This window comes from Eucyclogobius newberryi, unplaced genomic scaffold (genome assembly GCF_026437365.1).
Source record: "Eucyclogobius newberryi isolate DKJ021-1_F unplaced genomic scaffold, fEucNew1.0.hap1 SCAF_22, whole genome shotgun sequence".
NCBI classification, from domain to species: Eukaryota; Metazoa; Chordata; class Actinopteri; order Gobiiformes; family Gobiidae; genus Eucyclogobius; species Eucyclogobius newberryi.
The window spans coordinates 1,269,483-1,282,851 of NW_027315857.1; the positions used below are offsets into that span (position 1 = coordinate 1,269,483).

General features: G+C 43.1%; 1 protein-coding gene across 1 annotated transcript in view; it reads right to left on the reverse strand.

Moving 5' to 3' along the window:
- tmem256 (transmembrane protein 256) overlaps nucleotides 1–6,293 on the reverse strand; it is a 12,646-nt gene extending 6,353 nt beyond the window's left edge. Inside the window, exons 1-2 of the mRNA XM_072459102.1 lie at nucleotides 6,163–6,293; nucleotides 1,603–1,640 (exon numbers count right to left, since the gene is read on the reverse strand). Of these exons, the coding sequence (XP_072315203.1) occupies nucleotides 1,603–1,640; nucleotides 6,163–6,244 (120 nt within the window). The 5' untranslated portion in view covers nucleotides 6,245–6,293. The remainder of the gene's footprint in view (nucleotides 1–1,602; nucleotides 1,641–6,162) is intronic.
- Nucleotides 6,294–13,369: the final 7,076 nt, after the last annotated feature.

A 13,369-nucleotide genomic window follows, 5' to 3' on the forward strand; every position in this document is an offset into this window, starting at 1 on the left:
ACGATGTCATGTGGAAGTACACAGTCTTCATCACCGCAACTCTTCACCAGAGCAGTATTCAAGTTTAGATTCATCTGTAGGCTCTCACTGGGATTTTTCATGATTATCTACAACTATATATTATATATATAAAGTAGTAATTGTGCAGATCAGTAATGCACCAAGAACTAATCTGGACGTACGTACGTGCGTGTGTGTGAAAGTATACTTGATGTACACGTGGACCCCGTGTGAAAGTATACTTGATGTACACGTGGACCCCGTGTGAAAGTATACTTGATGTACACGTGTACCCCGTGTGAAAGTATACTTGATGTACACGTGGACCCCGTGTGAAAGTATACTTGATGTACACGTGTACCCCGTGTGAAAGTATACTTGATGTACACGTGTACCCCGTGTGAAAGTATACTTGATGTACACGTGTACCCCGTGTGAAAGTATACTTGATGTACACGTGTACCCCGTGTGAAAGTATACTTGATGTACACGTGTACCCCGTGTGAAAGTATACTTGATGTACAAGTGTACCCCGTGTGAAAGTATACTTGATGTACACGTGGACCCCGTGTGAAAGTATACTTGATGTACAAGTGTACCCCGTGTGAAAGTATACTTGATGTACACGTGTACCCCGTGTGAAAGTATACTTGATGTACACGTGTACCCCGTGTGAAAGTATACTTGATGTACACGTGTACCCCGTGTGAAAGTATACTTGATGTACACGTGTACCCCGTGTGAAAGTACCCCGTGTGAAAGTATACTTGATGTACACGTGTACCCCGTGTGAAAGTATACTTGATGTACACGTGTACCCCGTGTGAAAGTATACTTGATGTACACGTGGACCCCGTGTGAAAGTATACTTGATGTACAAGTGTACCCCGTGTGAAAGTATACTTGATGTACACGTGTACCCCGTGTGAAAGTATACTTGATGTACACGTGTACCCCGTGTGAAAGTATACTTGATGTACACGTGTACCCCGTGTGAAAGTATACTTGATGTACACGTGTACCCCGTGTGAAAGTACCCCGTGTGAAAGTATACTTGATGTACACGTGTACCCCGTGTGAAAGTATACTTGATGTACACGTGTACCCCGTGTGAAAGTATACTTGATGTACACGTGGACCCCGTGTGAAAGTATACTTGATGTACACGTGTACCCCGTGTGAAAGTATACTTGATGTACACGTGTACCCCGTGTGAAAGTATGCTTGATGTACACGTGGACCCCGTGTGAAAGTATACTTGATGTACACGTGTACCCCGTGTGAAAGTATGCTTGATGTACACGTGTACCCCGTGTGAAAGTATACTTGATGTACACGTGGACCCCGTGTGAAAGTATACATCTATATAGAACTTTGCTTTTGTGTTCTTGGTATGAATAGTCTCTTGTTCTATTATATTTTATTTTTGAGTAATCAAGTAACATATGAAGAAATGGAAGGAGTCATTACTTCTATACCAATTATTCTCCATCAAATCTTAAAATTAGTATAAAGCAAATTAGAGATTATTTTAATATATACATTTGAATCATGAACCCTTATTACTGACATGAATCATAAGTGAAGTGAGTGATTACTTACCATGATGTTGTAGTCATCAGGGTCTGCATTTTTGAAACCTGTGCAAAAATACATATATATATATATATAATAAACTATTATAAAACCATTCACAGCAGACCATAACATTAGTCCTATAGGAATCTGAACCTCATAGTATTGATTACTGGATTAAAATACTAATGATGATAATGATTTGGCAAAACATTGTTATTGTGGGTGTCAGAATGGGCCAGAGGCGCACTGCCACTCCCGCCCTGCAGGAGCGCCGTCCCGCCCTGCAGGAGCGCCGTCCCGTCCTTATTCAAAATGCTTGTTGCCCTCGCTGTATGAGATGATACAGGTTGTGTGTTATATAAAATATAAAAGGTCAGATATATGACTGTTTCCTCCTTAATTAATACAATTATAACTTGGAATATCAACATTTAATGAAAACCCTTCAATCACTTTTTGACACATAAAATAATATGATGTGGTCAGATGCATGAATCCAGTGACTGGACACGTGGTGGTTGTATACACACAGGTGACCGCTCCCCTGTACAGCAGCTCTGACCACCGGCCAGCAGAGGTCAGAGGTCACAGCTTTTTGGCTGAAATGTGAAGACACTTTTGCATCATTTTGACACTGTTAAAACCTGAATACAGGCTGCGAAATAGACGGGGGCCCGGGGCCCGCAAGCAGTTGAATCTCCGGCGGGCCCGCGGTTTGAAATAGCAGGGGGCCCGCCATGCCCCTCCTCCAAAAAAAATCAAGATTTAACTAGTAATTTGGCCATATTCGGGGCATTTTCACCGCTTAAGTTTCGTTTTGACAGACACGCCCACTTCACACGTCTTCTCGCTTCTCATTAGCCGAGCGGTCTCCGTGATGTAATATCGATGAAAGCGGGCATCTGATTGGCCGCTGCGTTCGTGTTGCGTTCACGTGTCCTCGGAAATGCTCGGTCTAATTTTCGGGGCAATGTTTATATGTATATAATGTGTATATGTTAGTAGTTTATTTTGTAGGATGTGATTTTATATATTCCACAAGATCTCCTTGTGTCAAATGCTGTAAACAGTATTTATTTGGTAAGAAACATTATTTTATTAAATTAAACAGTTTTAAAGATCGTGATCTCTGGTTTATATGATTTAGTATTTGTAAGATAAGATAAGATAAGATATTCCTTTATTGTCCCACATGGGGAAATTTCATTGGTGCAACGCAGGTAGATACAGAGGTAGATCCAGAAGAACAGATCACTTATAGGAAGTCTGAAAAACACTTTCAGTAGAAGATCTCCTATAAATAAATAAAAACTCCCATAGACAAATAAATAAATAAATAATACATAATACCATTGCATGTGATCACGACAGTAATTGCACATGAATATGTGTCACGACAGCACATAGATTGCACATGAATTTCACAGTAATTGCACATATGACAGAATTGCACATCAGTATTAGGTTAGGTCAGTATTGCGAGTGTTCAGTACTAACAGTTTTTGTTATAAAGTCTGACAGCAGCAGGAAGGAAAGACCTACGGAACCTTTCCTTCACACATCGAGGGTGGATCAGTCTCTCACTGAAGCTGCTCTCCAGAGCAGAGAGAGTGTCCTGCAGGGGACAGAGTGTCCTGCAGGGGACAGAGTGTCCTGCAGGGGGTGACACTCATGGTCCAGCATAGATGTGAATCTAGCCAGGACCCTCCTGTCCCCCACCTCCTGCACCGAGTCCAGAGCACAGCCCAGGACGGAGCTGGACTTCTTGATGACTTTGTCCAGCTTCTTCCTCTCCCTCTCTGTGATGCTGCTGCTCCAGCAGGCCACACCTACAGGAGCTGATGCACCACAGAGGAGGGGAAGGTCTTCAGGAGTGGCCCTGTCACTCCAAAAGACCTGAGTCTCCTCAGGAGGTAGAGCCAACTCTGGCTTTTCCTGTACAGTGCGTCTGTGTTATGAGTCCAGTCCAGTTTGTGGTTCAGATGAACACCAGGTACTTGTATGAGTCACTCTCTCAGTGTCCCGTCCCTGGATGTTCACTGGTGAGGGGGCAGTGGGGTGGCGTCTGCGGAAATCCACCACCATCTCCTTGGTCTTCCCCGCGTTGATGAGGAGGTGGTTCCGCTGACACCAGTCCACAAAGTCCTGCGCCAGTCCTCTGTCCTCCCCGTCATCGTCGTCCCTAATGAGTCCGATGATGGCAGAGTCATCAGAGAACTTCTGCAGGACACAGCTGTCCGTGTCATGTCTGAAGTCTGCAGTGTAAAAGGGTGAAGAGAAAGGGCGCGAGGACAGTGCCCTGGGGCGCCCCCACACTGCAGGTCCGAGTGTCAGACACACAGTCCCAGGCTCTCACAAACTGGGCTCGGTCTGTGAGGTGGTCCAGGATCCACTCTGCAGGTCATACTCCACACCAGCCGTCTCCAGCTTGTCCCTCAGGAGCAGCGGCTGGATGGTGTTGAAGGCGCTGGAAAGATCGAAGAACAGAATCCTCACAGAGCTGCCAGGCTTTTCCAGGTGAGAGAGAGAGCGGTGCAGCAGGACCGATATGCAAACTGCAGCGGGTCCATGGCTGAGCTCACGGTGGAGCGGAGGTGGTCCAGGACCAGCCGCTCCAGTGTCTTCATCAGGTGGGACGTGAGAGCCACTGGCCTGAAGCTGTTGAGGTCTTTGGGGCGCGGTGTCTTAGGCACAGGTACCAGACAGGAAGTCTTCCAGACCTGTGGTACCACCCTCAGCTTCAGGCTCATGTTGAAGACATGCTCCATAACTCCACACAGTTCATCTGCAGGACTTAAGGAGCCTGGGGCTGATGCCGTCAGGTCCTGCTGCCTTCCTCACTTTAATCCTCTTCAGCTCACTCCTCACCTGTGCTGCTGTGACAGTCAGTGGTTGGCAGGGGGACCGTGTGCTGGGGGGATGGGTGAGTCCAGGCGAAGTGGGGAGCTGATGGTCCGGGGCAGAGATGTGAAGAGGAACAGATGCACGGCATTGTCCAGCTGTGGAAGAGGGAGCATGCAGCTGTGCAGGGGGAGGGACGGGTGATCGATCAAACCTCAAGAAGTGAGCATCTAAATCATTCACCCACTGTAGATCCCCCTCTGTCTGGGCAGGGGGGATTTTGAAGCCCGAGATGGTTTTCAGGCTCCTCCACACTCCCTGAATGTTCTTTTGCTGCAGCTGCTCCTCCATCCTCCTCTTGTAGCCGGCCTCAGCCTGCCTGATCTTCCTCCTCAGCTCCTTCTGCACAGTCCTCAGCTCCTCCTTGTTCCCTGACCTGAAGGCTCTCTTCTTCTCCTTCAGCAGAGCCTTCATTGTGCTCTTCATATCAAATAACAGAAAGTACTTTAAATTGTTTTACATGCTAATAACCAGGTTTAAAACACATTTATCTTGTTCTTATGACGCCGCGCGCGCTTGTGGGCCCCTGAAATTGCTTGGGGGCCCCTAACTTTGAAAATCTATTTCTCAGCCTGGAATATCTCACTTGTTTTTAGTATAATTTAATTATTCCAGAAGTATTAGACTCTGGTTACCATGACATTTCTGATGGTGTGAATCCGACCCGCATGTCATCTCAACGCGAGGAGGACGACTACCGCCGTCAGGATCAGCGCACACGAACAAGTTCATCAGACCGGTTTCCACATCAGAACTACTCTTCACAGAGGGACAACACCAACCGTGGCCGCTCTCCAGACTGTTCTGAAGGTGGTCGCGTTCGCTCTCCCAGTGCTAGGCGAGTGCGCTTAGAGTCGCCATCACGTCCAAAGGTAATCTAACTGTGGTTGACAATGAGGGCCAATTGTCCACTACTGATTCTACTCTGGAACCCCCTGTTAAGACTAATGTACCATCACAGGTGTGCTGTGTGGACAGTGATATTGCACAGGTGCGTACAGGGGTTGCCACATTACCACAGACTTTTTCTGTTATCAATGCTGATATTGTGTCTACACAACTGGCAGACTCTGTTATTTCAGAGGTTTAGAGCTGGGTGCGAGACAAGAGACGTCCTTACCTCAGACAGGTCAAAGACAAAACTCAACGAAAACTTTGGTGTCAGTTTCCTAAGCTGAAACTGTGTGATAAGTTACTCTGTCGGGAAGGTCATGGTGCACCAGGTCAGTCTATGGTTTATCAAGTGTTAATACCATCTTCACTTGTGGTACAAACCCTGCATTTATTACATGGCAACCCTTGCTCTGACGCGTTACATATCTATATATAACATATGGGGCTATGTATATGTACAGACAGACACAAGATGACCTTACTTTAAGTCGTTGCTCTTGAAATGACTTACGTGATTAGACATTTTCCCCAAATACTTTTTCCATTACTTTGTACTTTTACTTAAGTAATGTTATTTGGAAGTAACGTTACTCTTACTTGAGTTATCTCCGCTCTGCTCAGAAGGTTAGGGTCATTAAGCGGTATTATGAAGGAACACAACAACTCATACAGCTCCCGCAGTGTGTGCGGTGTGTGCGGGTGCGTGTGCGCGTGTGTGTGCGGGTGCGTGTGCGGGTGCGGGTGTGTGTGCGGGTGCGGGTGCGGGTGTGTGGGGGTGTGTGGCGGTACCGTGTGCTCCGTACGCCCCCAGTCCGACCGCGGAAGCCCCGGACAGAGCCGCTAACCTCCGCACCACGACCGCAGCACTCATGTTAGCTCCGCGTTAGCCCCGGCGCCTTAGCTGCTTCTTCTTCTTCTTCTTCTTCTTCTTCGGCAGACTCGACCCTTGCAGCGGATGTGACTTCTTCTTTTTGTTTTACAGCGGTTAGAGACCAACGTAAAAGGAGCATTACCGCCACCTACTGTTCTGGAGTTTGGGTCACTGCTCACATTCTAGCCGCAATCACAAAAATATCGTCTCTGTATCGTTTAAGAATCCTCCCAGAGCTCCTATTTGAACTCTACAGCTACAACTCAATATGTTTGAGTTGACCCCCAGTTCTTTAAGCCACTGTTTCAAAGTGTTTACACTGGAGCCTCTAAACCAGGGGCGGCCATTATTCTCCTCCGAGGGCCATGTGTATATAAATATATATATATATATATGTATATATATATATATATATATAATATTTTATATATATATATATATATATTATATATATGTATATATATATATATATATATATATATATATGTATGTATATATATATATATATATATATAATATTATATATATATATATATATATGTATGTATATATATATATATATATAATATATATATATATATATATATATATATATATATATGTATATATATATATATATATATATATAATAATATATATATATATATATATATATATATATATATATATATATATATATATATATATATATATATATATATATATATATATATATATATATATATATATGTGACTCGCCACGGCAATTGTCGGACCATGTCGGCCTCGGTGAAACTGAGAAAAACAGGATTTTACTTTTTTCCCCCCAAATTTGTGATTTTCATTTTTTTGCAGAATGTGCTAGTTGAAGTTATGAATAAGCCCCTGTGTGCTTCAGATAACACTATTGGTTGTCTTAAACGTATACATTAAGCTGTTAAAAATGTGGAGTTTTGGGGTCTTTTTCCTGCTCTCCTGGGGGGCGTCACCTTTTTCTAGCCAACGTATTGTTTACATTTTCCACCAATCAGCTGTGATCCGCATGGCAGCTGCTGCTCCGTGTTTTCCTCTCATTACTCCAGACCGTCTGCAGAGCACAGTCTTCAGAGCGTACATTTCCTGGACTACATTGCAACGGAACTGTTTACTCAGGTACACTTTTACTTTACTACTAAATTATTGCTTTAACGCTGTGTTTTAAGGCGGCCTCGTGATCACTTTAGAATCTTACTTGTCTGCTCCGGTGGAGCTAATGCTAAGCTAACATGTTGCTTCAGTGCACTCTGCAATACGGGCTTAATGTGACTACTTGCTGTTATCACCATGTTATCGGGTTATTTTTCGGCGTGGGTTGGCCCGTGGGTTGTGTGGGTCGTGCTTTGTGTCTATTTTATGGTGCTAAACCGGCTGTTAGCCCCACAGTCCGGAGCTAATCGCAGCTATTCGGATGTAAGCTAAACTTTGCTATGTTATCGGGTTATTTTTCGGCGAGGGAGGAGAAAAAAACTACAACTCCCGATACCACTTCTGGTCACGTGGCTTACGTACGTTGCACGTCACGCACGCACTGCGTCACTCGAACCAATCACGCGCTTGCCTGGCCATTATCAGCTTCCTGTGTGTCTCTCTGTGCACGGTGTTGGGAGAGACAACAGGACGGCTGAACCAGGTAAGCTTTGCGACTAAAACACCCGCTTTTAATCACTTTAATGTGCGCCGGTTTTAAACTCGAGTGTATGTTTATGTTTTGGTGTGCTGTTCTGCAAGTGTTTTGCTTTTACGAGCCGTGTTATCTCAAGTGAGCTAGCTAGCATCGCTAGCCGAGGGCAGATGTCCCAATATCTCCGCGTTTTGCATCTTAAATACACCGTTAACGTCACAATGTGAACTGTTATCTGTGAAGCGTGTTATTCCCATATTACTGTTAACCCTAATCCTTTTATCCCCCTTTTCAGAATTGGCAAAGACCCTGACTGACATGACCTGTCTCTACGTGAAGTCTGCTAAGGAGCGTGGTAAGTGTAAAACATTATTTTGGTGATTTTCATGTTTTCATGTTTTAATGATTAGAGTATAATTAACCATAAGCAACATCTGTTTTTCAGGTGAGCCTGCAGTTTGTAAATCAAGCTTCAGATCACTGTGGAAATAGCTTCTCCCACACATCAGAAGCTGCAGGCCATGCACAGATCTCTACAACAGAATCTAATGTGCTGTCTTTCGGACCCTCACCGCCAGCAAGCAAAGACATCAGGATGCATTACAGCTTTGACTTTGCACAGCAGGTACTAATAATAGTGCAAATGCAGAATAGCAATTATAGAGACATATACGTCTTAATCAAATATCATATATATTAATCTAATCTCCTTTCTCTCTCTCTGTCTACTACAGATACACTTTCCGTCCAACCCTCTGCAGACGGGGCCAAGCTTCACCACACAATGGACATCCACTTCCTCATTGCTGGCCACACCAAATTCTCCCCTGATTGCGGCTTTGGACTTATCAAGTGAGCATACATGAAGACCAGGGTTGACACTTTGGAAGACATCGCTGAGGTTAGTTTATATTATTTGACTACTGTAATGTGTAAACATTAGCCTGGTAAAACTTCAGTGCTGCTCTCTGTTCTGCTTAAGATATGTTTCTTCTGTTCTCATTTTTTTTACATTGTCGCCCTTGTCATCAGGGAGTGGAAAACAGCTCTCCTGAGTCTCACCTCAATATCCCACTTCTTCAGACGGCTTCCAAAGATCAAGAGTTATCAGCACTTCAGGTATTTATATTGAAACTCTCACATTGTGAATAAATAGTTAATGAGTGTTTTATATGTGTATATATATATATATATATATGTATGTATGTATGTATGTATGTATGTATGTGTATATATATATATATATATATATATATATATATATATATATATATATATATATATATATATATATATATATATATATATATATATATATATATATATATATATATATGTATATATATATATATATATACATATATATATATATATATATGTATATATATATATATATATATATATATATGTGTATATATATATATATATATATATATATATATATATATATATATATATATATGTGTATATATATATATGTGTATATATATATATATGTATATATATATATATATATATATATATATATATATATATATATATATATATATATGTGTATATATATATATATATATGTATATATATATATGTGTATATATATATATATATATATATATATATATATGTGTATATATATATATATATATATATATATATATATATATATATGTGTATATATATATATATATATATACACATATGTGTATATATATATATATATATATATATATACACATATATGTGTATATATATATATATATATGTGTATATATATATATATATATACACATATATATATATATATATATGTGTATATATATATATACACATATATATATATATATATATATATATATATATATATATATATATATATATATATATATATATATATATATATATATATATATATATATATGTGTATATGCTCATAGTGATAGACATAGAGAACAGAAACATCTGTGCAGAGCACGGGCTGGAGACCCCAAGAACAAAGTGGAAACACCTCCAAAGGTGGAGAACGACCGAGCCAAGGTCCTCTGGGACTTCCAGATACAGAAGGAAATCTCGGTCCAGAAAAGAGCAGGAACAGCAAAGATACTGAAGAACCCTCAAGCTCCCAGGGGCCTCTGGGAGAGGACCCCAGCTTGAAAAAGGGACCACTGCCTTTGTCCCAGCGTCCCACTGCCTTTGTCCCAGCGTCCCACAGCCTTTGTCCCAGCGTCCCACAGCCTTTGTCCCAGCGTCCCACAGCCTTTGCCGCTCCTTAGTGACCTGACTACAGATCACACAGATCACATTTTATTGCCTCAGATTTACTACACTTGATTCTCATTTCTAAACTGCTTTTATTCAATTGTCTAATATATCGGGCCAATGGTCCATGTATGAAGCAAACAAAAGGGGAGGGACAAAGCACCACCCTGCCTTACCCCTCTCTCCAAAGTCAGTGAGTCTGTCAAGTGACTGTTCATTTTACTTCTTGATGTTGGGCCATAATATAAATATTTAGGTTTATTAAATCATCCAGTTTAAAAAAAAATCACATAATACCTCTTTTCCTTTTCTTTTCTCAAATGGCCCAAACATTTTGCTTAGTTCCTTTAATTAACTTTAATTTCTTCTGGTAAATGCTTCACCTAATTTTAAATCCAAATAGAAGCTCAGTGTAAATTGAGGCAAACACTAAACCAGTTTCATAGTTTATCAGATTCTTTGACTCTATATTGAATCCACATGACCCTCTGATGACCCTCTGATGACCCTCTGATGACCCTCTGATGACCCTCTGATGACCCTCTGATGACCCTCTGGTGAACCTCTGATGACCCTCTGATGACCCTTTGATGACCCTCTGATGACCCTCTGATGACCCTCTGGTGAACCTCTGATGACCCTCTGATGACCCTCTGATGACCCTCTGGTGAACCTCTGATGACCCTCTGATGACCCTTTGATGACCCTCTGATGACCCTCTGATGACCCTCTGGTGACCCTCTGATGACCCTCTGATGACCCTCTGGTGACCCTCTGATGACCCTCTGATGACCCTTTGATGACCCTTTGATGACCCTCTGGTGACCCTCTGGTGACCCTCTGGTGACCCTCTGATGACCCTCTGATGACCCTCTGATGACCCTCTGATGACCCTCTGATGACCCTCTGATGACCCTTTGATGACCCTTTGATGACCCTTTGATGACCCTCTGATGACCCACAAACACAAACACACAAACACATAAACAACAACTCTCTCACATTGTAATTCTTGGTTGTGTCACATGATCCACTCTCTGGACCATGTGTTCCTGTCAATCACCTGTGAAAACCTGAAAACGAGTTTATATTAACCTAATGTTATTTGAACATTCAGAAAATATGTTAAAGATGAGTCCGTAAACAAGACAATTTCATTAATTCACACAAACATAATGTTAGTGAAACATGTTAAGTCCAAAAGAGAGTTTTGTCCAGTCCAAAAAGTTCACCTTGTGTTTTGTGCACATCAGTTAAAGGCCGTGGCTGGAGAGCCGCGGCGCGCTCAAACGGCCGCGCAGTTTCAGGGACCGCGGCATTTCCCTTATAGCGCCTCATGGCTAACCCTAACCGTAACCCTAACCCTAACCCTAACCTTAATCTAACCCCAACCTTAATCTAACCCTAACCCTAACCTTAATCTAACCCTAACCCCAACCCCAACACCAAACCCCGACCCTAACCTTAACCCTAACCTTAACCCTAACCTTAACCCTAACCTTAACCCTAACCTTAACCCTAACCTTAACCCTAACCTTAACCCTAACCTTAACCCTAACCTTAACCCTAACCTTAACCTTAATCTAACCCCAACACCAAACCCCGACCCTAACCTTAACCTTAACCCTAACCTTAACCCTAACCTTAACCCTAACCTTAACCCTAACCTTAACCCTAACCTTAACCCTAACCTTAACCCTAACCTTAACCCTAACCTTAACCCTAACCTTAACCCTAACCTTAACCCTAACCTTAACCCGGCGCGGTCTAAAACGGCGCTAAAACGCGGTCAAATAGCAGTGCAGTTTCAGGAGCCGCGGCGCGCGGCTGGCACAAGAATAACATGGCAGTTTGCGCGGCTCTGCAGACACTTCCTTTGTTAAAATGACATTATACATAAACACAGTTTTTGTGATGTCGGGGACAGGAAGTGCCCTGTCTGTGACTATGTCGGGGACAGGAAGTGCCCTGTCTGTGACTATGTCAGGGACAGGAAGAGGAGGTGCCCTGTCTGTGACTATGTCGGGGACAGGAAGTGCCCTGTCTGTAACTATGTCGGGGACAGGAAGAGGAAGTGCCCTGTCTGTGACTATGTCGGGGACAGGAAGTGCCCTGTCTGTGACTATGTCGGGGACAGGAAGAGGAAGTGCCCTGTCTGTAACTATGTCGGGGACAGGAAGAGGAAGTGCCCTGTCTGTGACTATGTCGGGGACAGGAAGTGCCCTGTCTGTAACTATGTCGGGGACAGGAAGAGGAAGTGCCCTGTCTGTGACTATGTCGGGGACAGGAAGAGGAAGTGCCCTGTCTGTGACTATGTCGGGGACAGGAAGAGGAAGTGCCCTGTCTGTGACTATGTCGGGGACAGGAAGTGCCCTGTCTGTAACTATGTTGGGACAGGAAGAGGAAGTGCCCTGTCTGTGACTATGTCGGGGACAGGAAGTGCTGTTGCGGAAACTATTCTATAACAAATGACAGAGAAAATGAGGCAAAATATAACCAAGTTGTCTTGTTCAAAAGTGGTTCTTTATTTTAGCCGTGCACAGCCAAAAAAGCTCTCCCTGACATTTGCCGTTCTGTCCCTCCTGATCTGACCAGAGCAAACATTGAGTTCAGCTTATTAAGGCACAACAGGTGCCACATATGCACAAAACCAGTCTAAACATATTGCAGAAAAACACACTCAATGTTCTACCTCATGTGAGACATCCTTGGATCCGCAGCTGTCAGTCTGTTTACCCAGGGACGTCTGCAGACAGAGTCATAAGAAGTGTCACCCAGATGTTAAACATATGTGACCTAAGTTCTATGGCATCAGGCAAAGACATTACATTTTTACACCACAGTGCCCTGTCTGTGACTATGTCGGGGACAGGAAGAGGAAGTGCCCTGTCTGTGACTATGTCGGGGACAGGAAGTGCCCTGTCTGTGACTATGTCGGGGACAGGAAGAGGAAGTGCCCTGTCTGTGACTATGTCGGGGACAGGAAGTGCCCTGTCTGTGACTATGTCGGGGACAGGAAGAGGAAGTGCCCTGTCTGTGACTATGTCGGGGACAGGAAGAGGAAGTGCCCTGTCTGTGACTATGTCGGGGACAGGAAGAGGAAGTGCCCTGTCTGTGACTATGTCGGGGACAGGAAGAGGAAGTGCCCTGTCTGTGACTATGTCGGGGACAGGAAGAGGAAGTGCCCTGTCTGTAACTATGTCGGGGACAGGAAGAGGAAGTGCCCTGTC